This window comes from Microtus oregoni, unplaced genomic scaffold (assembly GCF_018167655.1).
Source record: "Microtus oregoni isolate MIOR12 unplaced genomic scaffold, Mior012 000000F_ref0000247, whole genome shotgun sequence".
NCBI lineage: Eukaryota > Metazoa > Chordata > Mammalia > Rodentia > Cricetidae > Microtus > Microtus oregoni.
Window position 1 is genome coordinate 27,613,932 of NW_024543059.1, and position 24,483 is coordinate 27,638,414.

A 24,483-nucleotide genomic window follows, 5' to 3' on the forward strand; every position below is an offset into this window, starting at 1 on the left:
CCAAGACATTTACCAATTACATTCAAATGCTAAAGCAGTAACATTCAAGGTCAGGTGTGGTGAACACTTGCTATCTCAGCTGTTGGGGGGTGGTGCAAGGATTAGAGGTTCAAGGTCAATTTCAGCTGTCTGGCTAGTTGAAAGCCAGCCGGGACTATGAGACACCATTTCAAGTCAGTATGTTAATGCAGTTCCATGGACCCATTCTTGCAGCTGTGGCATGACTATCAGTTGACACAAATTTCTGCTGTAACACGCCCAACATTAGCCTGAACAAAACTCATGCTCTACAAAATTATTCACTGAAAATGTTGGGTTCTAGGGAAAATAGCATGGGTTGAAGTGAACCTGACCAATTATTTGGGTCCTGAGACACAGATGGAAGAGAGGAAGCCTCCTTTGCCTCTGGCCAGCTTTGCAAAGTCCTCTATCAGGACACTTGATGTAATGGTGTGCTGGGTGTGCTTTTTCCCACCTATCTCAAACACTAAACTATCCAGTACTCAAAGTCTGCTCAGTCCAGACTAACTCAGAGCATGTTCAGCAGCCTCCATCATTCTCAAGGACTACAGTGTAGCCCAGGCCTGGGTGCCAAACTCGAGTTACCTTTAGTTAAAAACGAGCAATTCTAAGTTACCCCGGACACCAACTTGTCAACACTTGGATTGCTGACCAAGATGGAGTCTCATCCAGTAAGAGAACTCAATGAAGCTATGGAAAACAGAAACGTTTTTTGTTTGGTGCACAGTCTTTGCATGACTGTCATAAAGCCACAGTCACAGCCCTAAAAAGCAAGCACTTCAATCTGTCTTACGAGCAACAGGGGCCAGTGCATGAACAGAAGGGCTGTGGGATACTGCAAACCAGACTCCAATCCGGCGCAGACCCCTAGGAAGCCAGTTTCACTGTATCTCTTTACAAGAGCAGTTAGTTGTCACCCATTGATGAAAAGCATCCAGACTATTTAATATGCTTGTCACATCCGGAATTACCATAGGAGTCTGAAAAACCAATCAGGGGCTGGGAAAATGGTTCGGTGGCTAAGAGTGTTTGCTATGCAAGCCTGAGTTCAAATCCCCACCACCCCCGTAAAAAGCTAGGTCTGTACTAATGCAGTACTGTGGGTGGAGATAGGACTGCTGGGCTGGTTGGCTGCGGGCCTAACTCCAGGCTGAGAAAGACATTGTTCTTAAGGGAACAAGGCAGAGTAGAGAAACCAAGGTACTGATATTTAACAACAAAAGCTTTTCCTAAATAAGGAATGCAGTTAGCTGCTTATGTGTTCAGTTTTATTTGTCCAGTCCTAAATTCTGCCTGCCTTTACAAAGAATCTGTAACATTTCATAATTGGAAGTAATGTTTATTCAAAAACACCATTCTCCCTGCAGTGGGTACTTTTTTATCAACCTGACACACACTAGAGTCATCAGATAGGATAGAGCCTCACTTGAGGAAATGCCTCCATGAGTTTCTAACGTAGGGCATTTTCTCAATTAGTGATCAAAGGGGGCAAGTCCAAAGTGGGTACTGCCATCCCTGGACTGCTAGTCATGAAAAGCAAGCCAGTAAGCAGCACCCCCCCCATGGCCTCTGCATCAGCTCCTGCCTCCAGGTTCCTGCCCTGTTTGAGTTGCTATCCTGACTTCCTTCAGTAATGAACAGCAATATGGAAGTGTACGACAAATAAACCCTTCTCTTCCCAACTTGCTTTTTGGCCAGTAATGGGAACACTAACACACTCCCAAACTTCCAACTTAAACATGTCCTTATATCTCACCACAAACACACAGCAGACAAGCTGGCAGCACAGAAAGTGGCCTTTATTTTATCATTTGTAGAAAACGGGCATTTAGATAGCAACGTTCATATTAAAAAATTATCAGCAGTAGTTCTGAGCACTCAGCAATGCTGACAGATTCCATGTTGTTGACACGAGCAAAGCTGTTACTCCATGCTTAAAAAGCAAGACCTGTCCCTAGAGAGCCTATGTCTCACAGCTCAGGACCCATTTGTGACTGTGTCTTCTTCCATCTCTTCTTCACCATCATCATTTGGACCTGGAAAAAACCCATAAAACCATAAGTCACGTCAATTTTGTATTACCTGTCCATTCACCAGACACATACAAATTAATAAAACAAAATGTGAATAAATACAAACAAACACAAAGTTTTTAATTGTGTTTCTGTGGCAGATTTTTTTTTTTTTAAGATTTTTAAAGATTTTTGGTTGCAGAGTGGTAGTGGAACTTTGGAGGCAGAGTTCAAGGCCAGCCTGATTTGAGTTCTAAGACACAAGAGAAACCCTGACTCGAAAAACCAACCAACCAACAAACAAATACTTTTTTTGAAGGGTCAATGTATTCTGAAAAAAAGAAAAAACAAAACAAAAATGCTGAACATGGTAGCATATGCCTTTAATCCCAGCAGCCAGGAGGCAGAGGCAGATGAATGTCTGAGTTAGTCCAGCCTGGTGAGAGTGAGTTCCAGGACAGCAGGACTATGTAGAGAGACCCTGTCTCTAAAAGCAAAAACAAAAAGTGTTGCTTGTTCAAATGCTCAGAGAAACTACTGAAGTTCAAGTCTATCTGTGACATCTGCAGTCAGAAGCAAACAGCAGCTTCTCACAGACGATTCCCAAAATGAACTTGAAGTTTTCTCAAGAAACTCTTTCCATTCATACCTGCAGCTCAAATCCCTGAAGTCTGAACGGATCTTATACCTATACATATAGACACTAGAGTATTTGGAAAAATTCATTTACCCTGTTTTGTAGATCTTTCAAATGTTGAGTAATTTCATGACACGGTATCATGAAAACGAAATTTCATTAATATTCCCACTTTTCCAGAAATGTTTGTAAGTATGAGTAAGATAACAACATTATACCAGTGGGTCTACGTTTTCCTTCTACTAACAGTGAAGTTTGAACCCAGGGTCTCATGTGTGTTCGGCAATGTTCTACCAGATTACACCCTAGCCCAAGTTTTCCAAACTTCAATTTTTGCTTAAGAACCTGTAATTTTATCATCGGTAATAAACACTGTCAGGTGCTGGGGATTGCTCAGGAACTTAAGTATGGTATCTTAACTCTATCTTCAGTTCCAAAGAAAATTATTTCTCTTCCTTCATCTAGAACAGGGAGTGAAACTACATGAATTTTACTGGGAGTAGATGCAAGGAAGAACACTCCTTGCTGAGGTACCAGGTCTTCTCCACCAGTACAAATGCTACTAAATGAAAAGAGTAAACACCTTGGACTTATTATAGAAATAATTTGCCTTGCATGTCCCCAGGGGCCTAGGAACAACACAACAATGTCACCGATCTTAAAACTATCCTATATCCTCTCTCTGAGGAGCAACTGGCAATTAATAGCTGCTGAGGTAGGAGGTGGTTTTCTTCGGGAATGTAATCACTGTTCCAGTAAACACCCCTGCCCCCTGCTCATGCAAGTAACCATGACTAAACTAAGTGGGTCCATAACTAAAAACAAAACAGCTCAAAGACAATGGTCCCTGAGAGATACTTATATCAAAATGTGTAATACCTGATTACTTTATTTGAATAATGTATCTCTAGCGCTCAATTTGCTGACACAACTTGGCATTCAAACATTACACTAGTTAACATCTACCCAAAACTTGCCCTGTGCTAAGTGCAATTATTACAATCCTCCACCAAACCTTTTGGTGATAGTACCTATCTTAAACCTGCCTAAGATGAAGAAACCTGCCCACAGACAGTACTGGTCAGGCTCTCTATATGGCCTGTGCAGCTAACCACTAAATTACCATAATAGCCATACCTTCCTTTACAGGAATCTATGTTCTAGGAATTTTATCACTGGAGATCTTGTTTTGTGAAGATGAACATGACAGTACATACTTACACAAACTAGATGGTATAAGCTATTAAACTACCTATATGGTAAAGGCAATTATTTTTTCTATACTATGAACCTAGACAACATGTCACTGTTCATCTATATAAACACAGAAAGCATACAGTAAAAGCATCAGGCAATTTTTAAGCTGTTACTTTATGGGACCACTATTGTATATGCAATGTATCAATTCACCAAGATTGTCCATTATGTAGCATGACTTAGAAGTTCACAATCACCTCTGGAACTTTGCTCTTTCCACATTATAAAATGCTTTGCTACAACTTGAAAAGACCCCCATAAATATTCTAATGGCTTAACTTTATTGCCCTTCCCTCCCTACTTCTACTTTTTCCCTTCATTCCTATTTTCTCCCACCCCCACCCTAAAAAAGGTCTTGGTCTTGTGTAGCTCAAGCTGATCTCAAACTTGTTTTTGTTTTGTAGCCAAGAACGACCTTCAACTCCTGAATACGGGATTTCAGGTCTGGTCATCATGCCAGCCAGGTACTCCTCTGTAATCATTCCAAGTGCGATGTTCTGGAATTCCACGGAGAACATGTTCTCACCTGGTCTGCGCTCTCTGCCAGGTATTTGGCCGGACTGCAGCAAGCCCTTCAGCCTCTCAACCTCAGCCAGCGTAGATGCATTTGCTATGGCATTCTGGAAAACACAGGAAAGGGGAGAGAAAGATGATGACTACCACCCAGCAGACACCGCAGAAATTCCTAGCAACTTTCCTATAGAACATCATCCACATGGTTCTGTGATGGGGGAAGAATTGCACTGGTATATTAAATCAATCTAGAATCTGATTAGTTTCTTCAAATAGACACAATGTCCTGTAAGGAGCCTGGGCTGGGCAGTAAAGGTCTCTCAATCAAACACTTTGGATACTAGATTAAGTGTGGCTAGAATTCTGTTGTCCTTTTCAAAAAGCTTGTTCAGTACTTGAGAGCAGTACAATTTAGGAATTCAACATTTAGTGTTATTTTTGTGGTAATTAAATTACTAAAATTTAAATTCAAAACTGATACTGACTTTCAGTATGTTTGAACAATTTATTTCAATCTTTTTCTTTCTCTTTTTTTGATATCTAAATACAGGCAAAAATATTCTGATGGAAGTTTGATATCTAAATTGTAAGCATATAGTACATGACTTGTGAGGATTTTAAAAATTGCACAAATAATAAAGGATGGAAACAAGCACACACAAAAATTTCAACCTAGGAAATACGTCATCAATTTTCAATATTTAGGAAGAGATTCAGGCTCTTATAAAAGAGAAGCAGCAATCAATCATTTCATGCTCTAAAATCCAACCTAAATATCTGTTGGGAATTCTGTTACTGGAGACTAGGATTTTCTACAGATACTTCAACAGGAGCCATCAGCCAGCAAATCCTGCTCAAAGAAGAGAATGTCCCCAGGAGGAGACACATACAGATGCCTTTGATTAGTTCATGCAATTAATTCAAATCAAAGTCTGGTCAAATAGGCACGGTAGTCTTTTCCTGAACTAGAATTACCAGAGTCTTCCTAAGAACTATGAGATAATGGAATCTACAATGTTTAGCACTAGGCCATGCCGCTGTCCTGTCCCATCTCGGCTCTCTCCAGTCTGACAACTCAGACACACACATCCTTACCTTGATTGCTTCTACATCCCCTGCAGATGGCCCACCTTTCTTTTTGTCAGTTGGCAAACCAGCACCTGGATTAAAACTTGGGAGGGAGAATATAATCGTTATATTCTGACTGGTGCAAGCTGCTTCTCTTACTTTCAAAAGCTTTTGAAAGTAATTCAACCAGTGTAGTATCTTATCTTTGTTAACAAACTGATACAAGAACTCTCTCCTTCAGAAACACCACCCGATCCATCTTCCAATAGAGAAAGCAGGATGTTTAATACCACACTAAGATGGTAAACCAAAATATATGCTCTGCTAACCTGGTAGAAATTTCCCATGGTGTCATGGATGGCCAGACACCATCATTCAAATGTACTACCACATTAACCAGTTTGGAGTTTAATTTTTTTAAGACGCAAACTGCCAGACAGACAGTGTTTCTGAAGGGAAGTGGAGTTAAGTTGGATATCCGTATCTTACGTTTTGCTTCTCCTGGCAATATCCTTTGCAAGCTGTGCACCCCGTTTGCCCTTGAACATTTTCTCTGCTTCCTGACGCTCCTACAGCGACACCACACACAGAGTTAATTGAAATAGGAATACCACATGCATTTAGATGCATTCCTTAGAAAACATGGAAGAGAATTCTCCTGATGTATTCTGGGCTGGTAAATACACCAAAAGCCAACTTTAAATTAGGAGACACATGGTCCAACCTTCTTGGGCAAAGCTCTCAAAAAGCCCCCACCCTGCTAGTTTCTAAGAGGGACTCCCAAGGGACTACAGAGAATTAGCACTTCCCACAGAGGAAAAGCCATTCTAACAGGCAGAGCTGCTCACAGCTGGACTATACTACACTCCTTGTTGGGGACACATCTAAGCAGACAACCCATTGTGTAGTTCAAGCATCTGGCCAGCTCTGGAATGGCCAACAATGCCCTGCCATAAACTATCACGAGAAAAACAAAAACAACAAACAACCCCAATTTAATGTGTTCTTTCTCACACATAACTTTCAATATAACGGTAAAAACTTACTAAGCAACTTTAAAAAACTGGTCATGAAAGTATATAGGATCATTCTATAAAGACTCACAGCCAGGATGCAATACTCACTTTGAGTTTCACTTTCTGAAAGTCCAGTACTCTGACTTGTGGGACTTTGTAGATCACATAAAGTCGGTAATGCTTCTTATTTGTTACAGGATTTCTTAGGATGCTATAAAAAAGGGACAGTGCCAATCTCACTCACAGCATTCCATGTGAGAAAGTCATTTGAAAAGTTTAGTGACTACACATCAAGAAAAAGCACACCACTCTTCCTACATTACTGTCACAAGGAACACACAACATCCAGGGAAGAGCAGTTAGTTCAGTAGCAGCCTGAAGGTGTTAAGGACTTCACTAGTCAAACTATAACAACAAGCGATTTCCATACCTTAGATATGTCAGTGATTTGAGAGATGCCAAAGGATCCAGATCACCCTATAAAATAAGGGTCAAAGTAAGAACAAGGCTGATAGACATGCTTCTATTCTGATATTTTTTTTTTAGATTTATTTATTTATTATGTATACAACTTTCTGCCTCCATGTATACCCATACGCCAGAGGAGGGCGCCAGATCTCATTACAGATGGTTTGGAGCCACCATGTGGTTGCTGGGAATTGAACTCAGGACCTCTGGAAGTGCAGACAGTGCTCTTAACCACTGAGCCATCTCTCCAGACCCCCTATTCTGATATTTTGAAGTGAAAAGCATCTTTGAAACAAGTATCTACACTATCATTTACGTATGTTTTCACTGCCCTGGCACCTAGTCAGATACTAATACAACACAACTATCCAAATAGCTTCCACCTAATGAACTGATGAATATATTCTAACTTCTTTAAGTCTTGGTAGTAACAGCATTTGTTTCAACAGAAGATAAAAAAATTGGTTTCCTATAGCAATCTCAAAATGACTACTAACAATGATTCAAGAATAAAACCACACTCAGGAGGCAGAGGTAGGCGGATCTCTGTGAGTTCGAGACCAGCCTGGTCTACAAGAGCTAGTTCCAGGACAGGCTCCAAAACCACAGAGAAACCCTGTCTAGAACAACAACAACAAAAAAAACAAAAACAAACAAACAAACAAACAAACAAAAAGAATAAAACCAATGCCAACATCGGTGACTTACTTAGGAGCAAGGTATTACACAGGAAGCTCAAGCCAAGATCTTGGTCTAAGGTGGGGTTTTTGTTGTTTGAGACAGAATCTCCTAAAGCCTGGGCTGGCACTGAACTTGCTATGAAGCCTAGGATGATCTTCATTCCTGATCCTCCCAAGTGTTGGAATAATGGGTATATGCCGCCAAACCTGGTGCAAATGTCCTTTCTCGTTAGTATATCCCAAGCGGCCCCAGGGAGCACATTATCTTTGAGAGAAGGCATTGTTATCTTAGTCTTCCCCTACCCCCTCTTCAAATAGTTTAAAAGACAAGGTGAATAGTATAGTTCAAAAATTTATGGTGGCCAGTCATAGTGGCACATGTCTTTACCCCAGCACTTGGGAGACAGAGAGATCTCAGTGAGTCTGAGGCCAGCCTATTCTACATATTGAGTTCTGGCCAATCAGGGCTACATATTCTCATCTTCCCAAATTGTCCTGGAAACCATGATGGAACAAAGATAGCAAACTAAAAACCCATCATCCAAAGTTACAAGCAAACTAGACAAGGTATTTCCTAGAAACTATATACTGGGAATAAGTAGGGATGCCAGCTACAGGACTTGCACAGCATTTGTGCAGAAAGAAGTAGAGGAAAGGCAAAAAGGTGCATGATAAACCACAGAACTCTATAATAACCAACAGATATTCAGTTTGAGAATAGCTGCCCAAGGATCTGCATGTTCCAATAATATGTACAGGGAGATCCAGATAGGGTGCGACGAGACTACAGCAATAAGGATCTTCATGCTTGTTGTCTTTTCTTCCACAGAGTCTTGCTATATAGTCCTGGCTGGTCAAACTGTGTCCCTTCCAGGACAAAGTCCTACACTAAGGAAAAACCTGAGATAGACCTAATTTGAGTAACTCAAGAGGGACACTGGGAAATACCACAGATGAAAGCAGGAGTACCCACTTCTGCAGCAAACAGACTATACAACAAACTGGGAGGACAGAGAAGGTCAGTGTGGCCGTAAATGGATGACTCTGGTCACAATTTTAAAAAGCAGTGATAGAGAATAGAGTTCTTGGAGAGCAAGCAGTTATCTTCATGCTGTCAGAAGAAGCACTAGAGATTGAAAACTGGCTCACGACCATAAAAAAGACTCCAAAAGAAATAAAAAGTGTCTGTTATACATCACAGTACAGAACATAATATGCATGCTGACGGGTTTAAGACAAAGAATAGCTAGGCCTGTAGCTCAGTAATAGGGGGCTTAACTAGCACCCGAAAGGTCCTAGATTCAATTTTTGGTTCTATAACATATCACCAGAGGCACTGACTCCAGAAAGACCCCTGCTGGGACCTTCTACATCCCCAGCTGTATGCTGGTCGAGCACGGGCTTTAAAGCTGGGTGTAGCAGCTCATGCCTGTAATCCCAGAATTTGGAAGGCTAAGGCCAGAAGACTGTAGTGAGTTCAAGGCCAGCCTAGGCTACATATGGAGCTACAAGTCAGCCTGAGTGACAAAGCTAAGGGATTGTCTCAAAATACAATATAGGCTAATAGCTGATCTAGGTTGCCTACCAGAAACTTGAGGATAGATCCTATTGGTGAAGGCACCACTCTCAGCACAGGACATGAGAAATTGAGTTGGTATTGACCAGGAAGCTTCCTACTAGCTGGTTAGTTTCCAAAGTACCAGAAGTTCTAGGCAGGCTGCTGAGAAATGATGTCATCAACAGTCATCCCCAACTATGAATACTGTCAGCTCAGTAACGACAACGTGGCAAAATATACCCATGGGCGTAGTAGTGGCACAAACAATGATATAAACAACCATTTTCTGATTTGATCCAAGATCCATTTCAACAGGAGGAAATGCATGTCTGGTACAATAAATCCAGCTAAAAATCCAAGGTTTGGCAGCTCACAGGTCCCAGAGCTGACCTGGCTATGATTATTTTGCTAAGTGGACACTGCATCAAACTGCCCTTTAAATATGTATCTCTATCATTAGTTGTGCAGTTCCTGGACCTCATCAGAGAAGGTTTTTTGTGGAGTGGATAGCAGTTTATGAAGAAACTCACAACTGGCCAAAGTGAAGAGACTGTGTTTCTGGAGGGCTGAGCTACACTGGGACATCTCTATCCTACCTCTTCTCCCAAGGCCCCCAGACTATTGAGGAAGGACAAGTGGAAAGACCACAGGAGACCAGGCAATACAAGTGTCTTCTGAACATGGCAGGACCACTGTACTGTTCATGAACTCAGAGTCAATATTCCAGTACGGAAGGGGGCAGGGGCTCACAAGTGCCCACCTCTACAGCTGGGGAAATGGGAGGAGGGAGAGTCAGTATTCTTGAAGGGTCCTGGCAGTTCAACCATTCTCCTGTAGATGGTTCCATACCCCAGAGCACATGGCCAGCACAAACAGAACATGATTGGTTAAAAAAATGGGGGGCTGGGCATGTTGGTGCACGCCTTTAGTCCCAGCACTTGGGAGGCAGAGGCAGGAGGATCTCTGTGAGTTCCAGGACTGTAGAAATATCCTATCTCACCAAAAGGAGGGGGGAATCAAATTGTGAGAAGGTAGGGGCAGATACGGGAGGAATTGGGAGTGAATAAGACCAAAACCATGTACACATGTATTAAATTCTCAAAGAATGAAAATATTATATTTAAAAAGAATAACAGTTGAGAAAGGTAAAGGTATTGTAGACTTTAAACTGAGGTTGCTGACTATGAATAGAAATAGATACAGCAAATAATTTGTAAAGCATTTGAAGGTAAAGTAGAATGACAGACACAGACAGTGCACATGCATACATACACAATATAAAGAAACAGAACAGAAGACAAAGAGTGTCCCTCAAAAGACAAGCTACGATATGCCAATAATACCATTAAATGCAAATAGGATATAGGCGATGCATTTAAAAGACAGAATTAATAATGGACTTAAAAAATTCTATCATTCGGCCGGGCGGTGGTGGTGCATGCCTTTAATCCCAGCTCTCAGTAGGCAGAGACAGGCGGATCTCTGTGAGTTCGAGGCCAGCCTGGTCTACCGAGTGTAATTCCAGGACAGGCTCTAAAGCTACAGGGAAACCTGGTCTTGAAAAAAACCAAAAGCAAAAAGGAACAGGAAGCATCCTTACCCTTTACAGTTACCGCCACTCAACTTACCAGTTCCACTAGACTGTTGTTAGTGAGGATGAGCTCCGTCAGACAGGGGAGAGCCTGATCAAGTCCCTCTCCTATACGGCTAAAAGAAAAATAGAAAGGCTCTCAGTGAAAGCAATAAACAGTTATTTCTATCCTTGCAAGTATGTCAGAATAGCTCTCCCACATCCCACCTCAAGAAAGGTGAGATTCCAGGGCAGAAAAAAGACTACTTAGCCGATTTGCAATTTTTTGCCCAGAAAACTCAAAAACCAATGATTCTGCATTCTCAGAGCTGGTGTAACACATTCATCCAAAGAGAGTGTTAATCCTGAAAATGGCTTCTAACTAAAAACTCCACTCAGCACTTTTATGTGTGTGGGTGTTTTGCTTGCACTTCTGTCTGAATACCAATTATGTGCTTGGTGCCTGTGGAAGCCAGAAAAGGGCCTTGAATTCCCTGGAACTGGAACGGGGAGCTGCCACGTTGGTCTGGGGGAAGAGCCCAGGTCCTCTGAACTGGAAAAAGAGCAGCCAGTACTCTTAAACACTGAGCTACACCTCCAGCCCCTGGAATCTTTTCTTAATAAAAGCCTCTGTAATCCCAGTCCCCAACAATTCTTCCCAAGAGCCATAGACCCTAACAGTACCAGGAATGAAAAATCTTCTTCAATAACTATATTAATACAATCTTTATATAAAGCTGATAAAGCCAGGTGGTACTGCACACCTTCAATTCCAACACTTGGCAAGCAGAGGCAGGCAGATCCATAGTGAGTTCCAGGCCAGCCAAGGCTACATAGTGAGACCCCAACTCAAAAAAAACCAAATAGGATCTTAATTTCACAGAATTATATTCTAGAAGCCAACTACAAAGAAAAAAAAAAGCAGGGTGTATGATATATAGCGTCTCAGTGAAAAGTGATTTTATTTAATTAAAAAGATTTTACTGAGACAGGGTCTCACTATGCAGCACCAGGTGGAACCTGCTAAGGAGATAAACTGGCGTGCCTCAGCCTGCCAAGTGTTAGGGTTGGGTGGGGGGGTACCATTACACCTGGCCCTTAGAAATTGTTTTATTACAATGCTGTTGATAACTGCTCCAGAATCTGAAATGTATACATAGCAACATGTTTTAAATTTAAATTCAAAGTTTAGTATCAACTACGAATATTAGAGATCTCTGAAGAGTAAACAGTAAGTCAGACCAATGCCCACATTAATCTCCCAATCTTTTAGGAAAAGTGCTCAATTCATTTCTCCCTTTAAGAAGAGACATGGAGAGGCTGGAGAGGTGGCTCAGCAACTTATGAGTGCTGGCTGTCCTTCCAGAGGACCCAGATTCTGTTCCTAGCATGCATGCGGCAGCTCACAACTGTCTGTAACTCTAGCTCCAGGGGAACTGACACCCTCTTCTGGCCTCCAAAGGCATCAGGCAGGTATGTGGTACACTTACAGGCAAAACACTAATAACACATCAATAATAATAATAACAACAACACACCATCTTCAGGGTACGTTGTAACATCTACTTCAGAGAAGAAAGTATTCTCGCTAGCAGGCACTCACCAAATTCTGTTGTTGTTCACTAATAATGTTTTCAGCCTTCTCAATAAAGGAAAACCATCCAGTTTCCTGATCTCATTGTCAGAAAAATCAATAGCATCAAATTGGTCTAAGGTAGCACCCAGATTTTCAATGACAGGAATTTTATATCCTGTAAGAGGGGAAAAATACAAACAACAAATATTAATATAAATGAAAGGTTCTGAAAGTAGTATGGGTATTTGATGGTAATTAGACTAGAAGTATTCTTTCAAGAAGTATTAAACCGGCACTGGTGCCATGTCAAGTACTGCACAAAAATACTGAAGAGAAACGACAAACAAGTTACCGGTCCTTAGAACCATGAAGTGTGTGGTTGTGTAGTAGAAGTGACGAGGTTGAGGGCAAGAACAAGAAGCGCATCCTTCCTAATACTGGTGTCCACTGTTTATAAGAACACCTACAAGGCACTCACACCGCTCAAAGTCCTTGAGTTATTAGGCTTGCTTACTGGCAGTGCCCGAGCCTTGCTCAGGCACTGGTGACTAGCATGCTCAACCTTTCACATAACTCGGCAGTATAGCCTCGTCTATCCTGGCCAACCTCCTCTGCACCAGAGCTGAAAATGGTTTATATAAACCCCAAATCACACTGCAAGCATCCCCTTGACTATCTAACGGGCATCAGCATCGAGCTACACACCAGAGGAAGAAAAGACATTTAGTACACAACTCAGTTGTGAAGGAGTCCAATAAAATATGGTACCAAAATAACCCTTCTCAAGGCTGCAAGATCTTCAGAGATGCGGCAGAGACCAAAAATGTGCTAAGACAGTAAAAGGGTCCAGATGCTCCTCTAACGGACTGAGAGCATTAATTTCAACAAACAAACGCACTAGGATTTCCTATAGGTCAGCAAGGGATATTAGCAAACGGCAGAGCAGTCCCCTCAGACTGTGGTTGCCTCAGGTCATAGTTACATAATCTTAAGCCTAATAACTCTAATAGCTTTCAAAGCCATCTCTTGAAAAGTTAGATTGATAATTGCATTTTCAGCGCTACGCCGGGTTACTTGTTGTTGTCTTGTTTTATTCGAGACAGGAGTTTGGGCTGGCCTCGAACTCAGAGACCCGCCTACCACTACCTTCTGAGTGCTGGGATTAAAGACGTGCACCACCACCGCCCGACTAATGCTGTTTTTTAAAACCAACTCAACAGGTGAAGGGTGCCCACCACCCCTCACATGGAAGTAATGATTAAGTCTCGAGTCAAACAGTTCAATGTTGAAAACACCTTCATAACAGTGAATTAGCGGGGGCTGCGGATCTGGTTCTGTGGGGCGAGTGCTTGCCTATCACGCACAAAGTCCTGGCCTCATCCGTAGCATCATATAAACATTTAAACCCAGCACCGCGGGAAGTCAAGGCAAGAGATCGGAAGTTCGAGAAAATCCTGAACTACATAGCGGTTAGAAGCCAGCTCTGGGGACAGGAGACCCTGTCTCAAAAGCAAATGACCAAATCCGAAAGGGCATTACTGTATAATTAGGATAACTTTCACTTTTATCTAGTCTACCCTCACGTGTCATATGAACGAACTTGCTAAAAACCAGCCGGTCGCCATCCTGTATGCACCAATTTCTATTTGCCTGGCCCTCAAACAGTTCAGGCTGCTGAATGAGCCGGGCAAAGCCTAACGGGTACGGGCCCGGGAAGGAATCGAGGAGCCGTGTCTGCTAGCTGGAGCGGGTAGGAGACGGCTCCAAAGGGTCCTGGCGGAGTCGATGCGAGGTGACCCGGACCCGGGCGGGAGGCCCACGGGCCAGGCTTCGGCCTCGGCGCACGCGGCGGGGCCGCTTCTCTCCGGCGCGCGCCGAGCCGGGACGCAGCCCGCGCTCCGCCTAACTCACCGCGAAGGTCCAGCTCGCGGTCCCGCACAGCATTGGTGTACTGCGCCGCCTGCTCGATCAGCTCCGCCGTCAGCTTCACCATCCTGCCGCCGCCAGAGTCCCCTCACCTCGGCCACCGGCCTGCGCCTCCCGCCAGTGCCGAGTCCCACAGTGCACCGCGCCGCGCTGCCAGGCAGTACCAATCGCAGCCGCGCGCAGCTCGACCACCAGGCGAAAGCAATCGAAGGCTCCGCCGAGCATTGCGATCGTCGTCTTTGCTTCAAGGTTCCGGGCTGGAGCGTTCCTGGAGTGTGTGGACAGCCCAGATTCCACACATTTGTGTCCAAAAGATAAGAACACGCGAGAGGCACTCTCACTTCACTGCACCTCTAGGGAGGGGTGTTTGGGATTGTCCCCTTTTCCATCCACAGGGGCGGAGACTACGTGAAGGCTCCGGCGATTCAGGTTTCTAAACCGGATTTGGGCTTCCAGCAGAGCTAAGGTCGGGCCATTCGGCTGGACTGCATTAAATTGGTCCACACCCGAGCTGGTATTGTCTCCTTAAAGCCTCAGAAGATGGACTTGCGGCTTCTACACGTTTAAGTATTCATATCTGGGCTAGCCGGTGAGATGACGTTGAGGTTAAGAGCACTTGCTGCTTTTGCTAAGGACTTTGAGTTCACATTCCAGTACCCTGTTAGGCGCTTCACAACTGCTTGTAACTACAGCTTCAGGGGATTCATCGCCCATTTCTAACCTCCTTGAACACCCGCATTCACAAACAAACACACACACACACACACACTACACACTACACACGATTTATTAGAATGAATTACACGCTGTGGTCCAGCTAATCCAACAGTGGCTGCCTATGAGTGGAAAGTTCAAGAATCCAGCAGTTGCTCGGTACACAGGCTGGATGTCTCTGCTGTTCTTAAGTCTATACAGGATCCCTGAAGAAGTAGGCTCTAATGCTAGTGAAGGGATGGACTTGTTCTTTTTTTTTTTTTTTCAAGACAGGGTTTCTCTGTGGCTTTGGAGCCTGTCCTGGAACTAGCTCTTGTAGACCAGGCTGGCCTCGAACTCACAGAAGATCCACCTGTCTCTGCCTCCCAAGTGCTGGGATTAAAGGCGTGCGCCACCACCTCCCTGCCTGGACTTGTTCTTGAAGGGAAGAGCAAGCAGGCAAAGAGAGAGGCTTCCTTTTTCCATGGTTTTTATATTGGCTTTCAGCAGAAAATGTGACCCAGATTAGAGGTGGGACTTCCCAGCAGGTGGTGGTAGTGCAGGCCTTTAATCCCAGTAATCAGGAGGCAGAAGCAGGCGGCTCTCTGTGAGTTCAAGGCCAACCTGGTCTACAGAAGAAATACGAGGACTGACTCATAGCTACTGGCAAACCCTGTCTCGAAAAAGCAAACAAACAAAAACAAAAAATAAAAGAAAAACAGATGGGTCTTTCCACCTCACAAGGTCTAGAGTAACAGTGTGTCATCACACCTCAAAGGTTCAGATTACAAGTGGATCTCCCCACTTCAAATGATTTAATTAAGCAAAATTTTGTCACAGGTGTGATCAGCCATTTTTTTTCCATTTTAGTTGTTTCCAGATGTAGTTAAGTTTAAAATCAAAATAGCCATCAAACTACAACCCTTAAGGCTCAGGAATCTATGCAGAAGAGGCAGCAGTAAAAAAATCTCAGAGTGAGAAGTGGTGGATGACTCCAAGGAACCAGTGTCTTCCAGATACTACAGGACTGATGCTCACTCAAACTCACAGAGGCTGTGGGCAGCATGCACAAGGAATCACAGGTTCAAGTTAGAAGGGGCAGTGGACAAGAGGTCCCACCTCTAACCAAGAAGCTATTTGCAATTTATGCCTATTGAAAAAGGAAAAAAGTCAGTTTTCTCCCATGAACTGTCACTGGGTATATCAGACCACACTCCAGGGCAGGCAGGCCCCATGTTCAGGAGTAACTGCCCAACACAAAATGAACCTGTGGTGGTTTGAATGAGAACGGTCCCCATAGGCTCATATGTTTAGTCCCCAGTTAGTGGTACTGTTTAGGAAGGATTAGTTGTGTTTTTTAACTTTGGCTCTGCCAAAGATTAGTGGCTGTGTCCTAATTTCATCCAGCAATTGCAACTGCGCAGTTACTGGCTTGCTTCTCTGGCAGCGGCCTAACTGCCACAGTCTGGTGGGAATCCTGTTGCCACGGGTACCAGCTCTGTCGCTGCTACTGCTGTTGCTGCTGTTAACCATAGCTTTAACTAAATCTCTATTGTTCTATTTATATAAAAGACTTGACATTCAAAGCCTGGGGTAAAAACCTGATAGCTCAGAGATACTGGGTCACAGTTAGCTAACCTTCCCTCTTTCTTGGTGTTTCCCAGAGACCCATGCTGCTTCTGCTTGGCCAAACCAGAAAAAGCTGAGCCCCTCCAAACCCCACCCTGCTACTTCCTATCTCTCCCGGATGCCCTCTGATACCCTATGATTACTTCTGTCAACTAATTGCTAACGAAGCCCCCTGACCTGAGGTTAATTTTACTTAAATGATGCAAATGCAAACTTGGGGTTTACAGAGTGATTGAATATCCCCCAACGGTGGTGGGCTTGTTGGAGGAGGTGTGTCCCTTGAGTTGGGCTTTGTGTTTTTAAAAGTCCATACCAAGGCCGGGCGATGGTGGCGCACGCCTTTAATCCCAGCACTCGGGAGGCAGAGGCAGGCGGATCTCTGTGAGTTCGAGACCAGCCTGGTCTACAGAGCTAGTTCCAGGACAGGCTCCAAAGCCACAGAGAAACCCTGTCTCAAAAAACAAAAAACAAAACAAATAAAAGTCCATACCACGTCTACTCTTAATAGACCACTTACTCAGTCACTCTTCACCTGCAACTTGCAGATCAGAAGTGAGCTCTCAGTTACCCCTCCAGTGCACACCAGCCTGCCTGCTCACACTCCCCACCATGATGATAATAGACTAATTATGTGAAACTGTAAGCAGGCTCCCAGTTAAATGCTTTCTTCTAAAAGGTGCCTTGGTCAGGCTATCTCCTCATAGCAATAGAACAATAACTAAGACATAGCTCCATGGTGTGTGTGTGTGTGTGTGCACGCATATATGTGCGTGTGTGTGAGTGCATGCTATTTTGCTGTGTTTGAGCATTTTCTCTTATTGTTGTTTTGTTTGTGTTTTTTCTTTTGAGAGAGAGAAAATGAAGTTCAGTGGGTAAGGAGATAGGGAGAGATTAGGGGAGGAGAAAACATGATCAAAATATATTTTATGAAATAAATAATGAAAATTAATTAATTTTGTGTGTGCACCCACTGTGGCACATATATGTCTGTCAGGGGACAGCTTTTGGGAGTCAGCTCTCTTCTTCCACCAAGAGGATCCTTGGGATCTAACTCGGGTCATTAGACTTGGTGGCAAGTGCTTTACCCAGCTGATAATCTTGCCAGAGCCCTCCCAGTGCCCATGCTCTAATTAATACTTTTTGCTATATTAAAATTAGTTGATTTTTGTATATTGACATTGTATCCTGAAACCTTATTAATTTGAGTAGCTTTGTAACTTTTCTTCCTTCCTTCCTTCCTTCCTTCCTTCCTTCCTCCCTTCCTCCCTTCCCCCCTCTTTCTTTCTTTCTTTCTTTCTTTCTTTCTTTCTTTCTTTCTTTCTTTCTATGGTTTCTCTGTGCAACAGATCTGGCTGTCCTGAAACTCTCTTTGTAGACCAGACTGGCCTTGAACTCAGAGATCTATCTACCTCTGCCTTCCGAGTGCTGGGATTAAAGGCATGTGTCACCATACCTGGCCATAATATTCTTTGATATCTTACACATATTATAAAAGTAAAAGCAATAAAAGTTGGTAGTTAAAACATAATAGAACACCTCATGTACAATGTGTGTGTGTGTGTGTGTGTGTGTGTACATGTGTGACAGAGTGTGCATGAATGAGGCAAGAGGGCAGTCTTGGATGTCATTTCTCCAGACCTGTCACCTGTGTTTTTGAGACAGTGTCTTTAGCCAGGCTGGCCTCTGGAGTGCTGAGATGTTTTTCTTGATAAGACATGCCTTCTAAAGTGTTTGAGGGCATCATGGCTATTCTCCAGAAAGTTACTCTTTGGTTTTTTTTTTTTTTCGAGACAGGGTTTCTCTGTGGCTTTGGAGCCTGTCCTGGAACTAGCTCTGTAGACCAGGCTGGTCTCGAACTCCCAGAGATCCACCTGCCTCTGCCTCCCGAGTGCTGGGATTAAAGGCGTGCGCCACCATCGCCCGGCCAGAAAGTTACTCTTACATTGTTCAGGAAAATATTTTTTTGTATCATACAACTTTTCTATAATTATACTTTGAGTGTTTAAAAATTAAAAAATAAACAAAAAAACCAACAAAACAATTCAAACTTTTCTTACTTCCAGGATGAACCACTAGGTGGAGTTCTTGGACTACAGAGCTGGTTCTTAAGACCCAGAAACGCCTTGATTTGGGGAGGCTCTGAAAGAAGGTAAGGTACAGAAAAGAATAAGATACATAAAATATATATTGGATGAAATCCTCAAAAGATAATTTTAGAAAAGATCTAAGAGTATTTTTCTAATTTAAAAAGGGAACTGCAGCAAGGCCTTAGGAAGAGCCCAGAAGATGAGGACATTGGACACTGAACTATTTACACGGTTAGAACTTGGCTTTGCTTTGATTGTGACTGTGCCCTTGTTGTTTCCTTTTGGAAGAAGAAAGTACTTAGCTTATTTTTGGTTTACAGGAACTCACAGATGAGAGTGCCAAAATAAAAAAAAAAGAGAGAGATTTTGGAGCTTTAGAGCCGTTGAGTCTTTAAAGAGCCCGAGCTTTTAAAGTGCTGGAATTTGTAAAGACTGTGGGACTTTTAAAGTTTGCAACATGTTTTATAATGTAATATTAATATGAGATCCTGGGGATAACAAGGAAGGAAAGGCTATGCTTCATAAACTATTAACATGTCTGTGTGTCAAGTTGATAAGGGCATTTGTGCCTCCTAGTTTTTCTGTCAACTGAGAGGAGGCAGCCTCAACTGAGGAAATTCTTCCATAGGATTAGGCCGCAGACAAGCCTGTTGAGTACTTCTCAGATAATCATCGATGTAGGCGGGCCCAGTCCATTGTGGGTGGAGACACTTCTGGGCTGGTGGTCCTGTATTCTATTTATTCATTCATTCATTCATTCATTCATTCATTTATTTTTAAAGCAGATTAAGCCAGGCATGGTGGCACATGTCTTTAATCCTAGCCCACAGGAGACAGAGGCAGGCAGATCTCTGTCAGTTTGAGGCCAGCTTGGGCTACAGGATGAGTTCCAGAACAGCTAACTGTCTTTTTAAAAGAGAAACCCTGTCTTTAAAAAACCACCCCACAAAGGAAGTTGAACAAGCCACAAGGAGCAAGCCAATAAACAGCATTTCTCCATGGCCTCTGAATCGGATCCTGCCTGCAGATCCAAGCCGTTTGAGTTCCTGTGCTGACTTCCTTGGATGATGAACAGTAATATGAACGTGTAAGCAAAATTAGCCTGTTGCTCCCCAAGTTGCTCTTGGTCATGGTGTTTCATCACAGCACTAATTACCCTAACCAAAACAGAAATTGTTACCAGGAGTGGGGTAGCTTGTCTTAGCAAACAAGTGGGTGAAGTCAAACTACAGGTGGGTTTCGATATCCTTATGACCTTTCAAACATTTTTTTTAAATTATATTTCCTGTTGCTAAGATATCAAACAGATCAACAAAACAAAAAGTGATCTCCATTTCATCCGCTGGCCAGAACCAAGGCTCCAAGTTTTACCATGGAAAGAAATACAGGCTCCATTGCAATGGGATGTTAACTCTTTTATTAACTCAGGGTTAACATTAGATTTGCTTCACTGATTTCTTCATCGAAGTCGTGGATTCAACAGACGACAGCTGGGTCCTTGCCACTCACAGGTGGCAAAACACATCGTGGTCAGAGAGAGGGGCACAGGACAATATGGAGAGAGACAAGGTTGGAAGAAATTTAAGGCAAATGTTACTCCCATATTGAAGGGAACGGATCAAGCAGATCTGTGCATTTCAATGAAAATATATGAAATATTTGTCAAAATAATTAACATCGGTAAAAATTAGAACACGTAGCTTATAAAATGCCTACGTAGGCTCGTCAGAAATCAATCCAGCTACATCATGTAGGCTCATACTATACTGGACCAGAGCAGCATCCACCTGCGAACAGAGTCCTGAGAGCAGAGGCCAAATGCACTTAAAAGCGGTTGGGTAATGTGGAGGACTGGCGATTAGTGACTCAGGGGCTGGCTTTGCACATTTAAGGAGGAATTGCTTGGCCATCAGGTGCCTTTTGGTTAGCCCTGAATACCCTCCTTGGAATCTCTTCCATAGGCTCTGCATCTGTAGATGGCTGGTGGCTCAGGCCCAGGAGGCCCCAGGGACACAGGAAGAACAGTCGTGAGGACAGCTTGGCTCATTCAGGAGAACGCTGAAGAGAGAATGATCTGTTTCGGTTTGGTGCTGGACCTTCAAGGCGGTGGCTGCAGTTCTGGAAGGAGCTGACTACATCGCCAGAGATTCTGTCCCCAGTGGTCATACATCTTATGCCCTGAAACCTATCGTATTTACAGTCTGACCAAACTGTCCCTCAGGCTGTTTGGTGGCCAGTGACACATGGGTAAGAGGCTAGGCCCTTTATCATGGGGGAGGACAGCCGAGGGTCCTGCCAGCCAGCTTGGTGAGATTTGCCACGGTCACACAAACTGTGGGAGGAGGACTTGATGTGGTACCAGGCATCTCTCTTTTTCTGCTTTGGTCTTGAAATTTCAGTAAACTAGGGTCCCAGAAGCCACTCCGGAGCTGCAGCTCTAAGTCCTATAATTCATTTTGTTCCCACTTTGAGTTCAACTTTAGGCTGCAGCCAGCAAGCAGAGTTTGAGGGGGTGTTGCAATTTTAGCCACAGATCCTTTAAGGGCCACCTCCACCTGGTTCAGGTGCTGAGCTGCTGCCGTAGGCCCCAGCTCTGGGAAAGATCCAGCTGCCAGATGCAGGGCCACCCCAGGAACAGGCTATGGCTGACCATCTGGAGGAAGGTGGATGGGCAAATGGGCAGACAGGAGGACCCTGCCTTTTGCGGGCAGCTGGTACCCCTACCCAGCCAGGAGGCAGGTGCGGCAGCAGAACTGGATAAAGAGTTTCCGTTCGCAGAGCCGGTTGGACTTCACCATCTCACAGAAGGTCTCATCGGCTGGCAACAGGAAAGGAAAAGGAGGCATCAGACTTTGGATACTGTTAAGATTCCACTGTTCTTTACTTACCAGGCCCCGATGGCACACCAGGCAGGGCACACAGACTCTTATGAGTCATTTCAACACAAAAGTCCATTGAGGCCCAGGTGGCACCAGGGTACAGAACATCCGCTAAGTTTAAGTGACAAGGGGGAGGGGGTTCCTGAAGGGGCTATGGGGGTGTGCTAGAGGGTCCTTGGTGTGCATGTGAGCCTCTTCCAGGACACTGCTGGTGGCTGCTTAGGAAGAAGAAGGGAGGGCTGGTGCAGATAGAGGTACAGGGCTAGAGCAGGAAGGAAAGCAGGCTTCAGGAATGTAGTCTAGGGGAGAAGACAGGCAGGCAGGACTCAGGGATGGCAAAGTGGGGAGAGCAGAGGAGGCTGGTCCTCGGCCTCTGCATTGTCACAAGGGAGCAGACTGTGCTATGGCAGCCTCATTCTCTGGGGCTGGGTACATAACCCGAGCAGGGACTTCCTAAACAGGAAGCCCCCCCTGGTCTTTGAAAGGAAAGGGTTTTGCAAATTTAAAAAGTAAACAAGGCAAGCAGGTTGGTCACCTGGCAGTCAGGACACCTGCAGAGGGCTGTATGGGCACTCTGCCATGGCAGGGCCAGGCCAGCATTTTAATTGGAAATTACCTGTCCACCCTTGAACACATGGAGTGGGTCGACCCCTTCTCCTGCATATCAGGATATCATATACAGCGCTGGCTCAATGTAGCCCCTACCTGCTGCTTTCTCAGTAGAAGGCACAGTAACCTGCTCCTGTATGAGGTCTCTGCGGACCCTCCTCCTGCCTTAGGGTTTCTTCTGCGTTTTTAGTTTCATAATTTGTCTTCTTACCCCCTACCATCTGTCTGTAGAGCCAAGGCCCTCCCATAGCACAGCTGGGTTCCTTTTGCTGAGCACGGGGCTCAACTCAGTTCTTCTAGTCCTGAGGATGGGGTTTGTCAGGCCTTTCCTAGGGGGAAGCTCCTATCGCCTGTCTATGTCAGAAGAGTGGGAACGGTACACAAACAAAACTTCTTTTAAGTTATGTAGTCAACTAGATGGTCAAACAAGTCATAGATAGCACCCCTACTCTGGGCAGCCATGCCTGTTCTTTCTCATCCCCTTTTACTGCTTCACGGGCAGCTCTGAGGGTCACCCTGTTGGTGCTCACCGTTGCTGCATGTGTGGTTGGTGATGCAGGAGGTCCCCAGCTGCGTGAAGCCAGCTTTACATCTGCTGCAGTTCCTGCTGGAGCCCTCGCAGCTCAAGCAGTTCTCGTCACATCTGTGGGAAGACATCAGCTCCTCCTGAGGTCCGAGGAATAGGCCCTACTACATGGGGTTCCTATTCCAGAATCCCCCCAGCATATACTCCCAAGCCCTCAGCTTTGGTCTCCGTGGAGTGGGCATTCCCAACATGCATCAAGCGTACATCATTCTTGTTCAGCCTCCCTGTTACCAGGGGAAGGCGAAAGCAGTCATAGTCAGCTGTTAGGAGCATTCCCAGGAGAGGAGGCCAGGCCTTGTTCTTTGAGACTCCCTGTGGCACGCCTGGACATCATAGTGGACACTAATCCACTCTCCACATGTGCATTCCATAGAAAGATCCTGGCCCAGCCTGGCCCCAGCAACTACAGACTGCTATGACCTCAGGTCACACTCAGTAGTCTCATGGGAACGTGGACTCATTTATACCTGATCTGTGGGCGTTTTTTTGCTACACTGGTAAAGCTAAGAAGCTCTGAGAGGCAGCCCTGTGGCACAAGCCTGAATTACGTATGGTATGGCTCTCGACAGAAGCAACTTAGCATAACTGACTGCATGATACCCACCCAGGGCTGTGTGTGCACAGAAGGTGTCTCTGCTATTCCCAGCCTCAGGAGACCAGGACTCCATAGTGGCTCCTATCTGCTTCCCACTTTCTTTGCTACTGTCATTTAAGTGTGGAACAGGCCCGGGAGAGGGGAAGAAGCCTAGCTCAGCCATGATGTTTAAGACAGATGACTGCTGTCACCTATAGGAGGCCTTCAGTGATGAAATGCCCCTGATGGGGTTTTTTAGGAGCTACAAGAAGCCCTAGAGCAACATCTCCTCAGCCTGGATAAGGTGGGTGTTTATTCTGTATGCAATGGAGAACACCAGACTAGCCAGAGTCCTTGTTTCAGATCAGTGTGTAAGTTGCCCAGGGAGCCACTTTCAGGCGCTGCTACCTGGCTAAAGGAGCTCTCTACTTCTGTGCAATTTTGGGAAGTCCCTGGCATCTGGTTCTAGCTACACTGTCTCCCAATAGTACCCACAGGGTTCTGAGGACACAGGTCCCTTGATCTTCCAGGCACCTTTCATGCGCATGTATGCCTGGCTAGTCATTTCAAAGGATGTTGGTTGTCTGGGAGGCTGGGGCCCAGGGACTCCCAGATACTGGCTGAACGTTGTTTCAACCATGAACAACTACAGGAGGGAGTAGCCTGCAGTGAGAACCCAAGCCAGACACAGCTCGGCTCTTCACAAACCACTTACTGAGCTCAGCGGGATGGCAGGTGCTTCTGCTTTCTATTTCTGCAGCACAAACATCACATCCGAGCAAGCTGGGTTCTGCAGCCAGAAGCCCAGGCAGGCTCAGCTGGGGTATTTGCACAGGTCTCTGGAGGCCCTGAAGTGGTGCTGGCCGTCCGGAGTGCTCATTTGGAGAACTGAGCATGCTTCCTGAGAAAGAGTTGATACCTCCCATACGCTACTCCCCCAATGCCTCCTGTCTCCAGCTCCTGACTGTACCGGCATAATACTGTACTGGCAGTTGTCTCTATGGCAGGTGGGCTTTCAGGATACCTATGGCTCTTCTGTAGTACCTACTTCACCTTTAAAACACCATGGCAACTTTATTCTGCCGAATTCTGGAGGGGGAGCTGGGCTCATTACAGACCTCTCT

The 24,483-nt window shown here is 44.6% G+C and overlaps 2 protein-coding genes and 1 long non-coding RNA gene across 4 annotated transcripts in view; 1 reads left to right on the forward strand and 2 right to left on the reverse strand.

Annotated features, from left to right (window-relative positions):
- Window positions 1–1,799: 1,799 nt before the first annotated feature.
- Window positions 1,800–14,440, reverse strand: Snrpa1 (small nuclear ribonucleoprotein polypeptide A'). Its single transcript, XM_041653248.1, has 9 exons — window positions 14,288–14,440; window positions 12,404–12,551; window positions 10,859–10,937; window positions 6,955–7,001; window positions 6,633–6,735; window positions 5,998–6,077; window positions 5,536–5,611; window positions 4,454–4,547; window positions 1,800–2,057 (listed from the first exon to the last, which is right to left on the reverse strand). The coding sequence occupies exons 1-9, from the start codon at window positions 14,367–14,369 to the stop codon at window positions 1,999–2,001; spliced, it is 768 nt and encodes a 255-aa protein (XP_041509182.1). The 5' UTR covers window positions 14,370–14,440; the 3' UTR covers window positions 1,800–1,998.
- A 4,448-nt stretch (window positions 14,441–18,888) lies between these two features.
- LOC121435124 lies at window positions 18,889–19,799 on the forward strand. Its single transcript, XR_005972539.1, has 2 exons — window positions 18,889–18,942; window positions 19,663–19,799. It is a non-coding gene; the product is annotated as an uncharacterized LOC121435124 (long non-coding RNA).
- A 306-nt stretch (window positions 19,800–20,105) lies between these two features.
- The window catches only part of Pcsk6 (proprotein convertase subtilisin/kexin type 6), a 184,197-nt gene continuing 179,819 nt past the window's right edge, over window positions 20,106–24,483 (reverse strand). For both annotated transcript variants that reach the window (XM_041650048.1, XM_041650039.1), the window contains 2 exons: window positions 22,730–22,842; window positions 20,106–21,529 (listed from right to left, as the gene is read on the reverse strand). In XM_041650048.1, coding sequence (XP_041505982.1) covers window positions 21,432–21,529; window positions 22,730–22,842 — 211 coding nt within the window. In that variant the 3' untranslated portion in view covers window positions 20,106–21,431. The remainder of the gene's footprint in view (window positions 21,530–22,729; window positions 22,843–24,483) is intronic.

Coding starts and splice junctions, on each gene's coding strand:
- Snrpa1 (XM_041653248.1), bottom strand. CDS start 14,369: ATGGTGAAGCTGACGGCGGAGCTGATCGAGCAGGCGGCGCAGTACACC. Junction 7,002..10,858: donor ACAACAGTCTAGTGGAACTG/GTAAGTTGAGTG, acceptor CTTATTTTATAG/GGTGATCTGGATCCTTTGGC. Junction 2,058..4,453: donor TGGCAGAGAGCGCAGACCAG/GTGAGAACATGT, acceptor GGTTTTTTCCAG/GTCCAAATGATGATGGTGAA.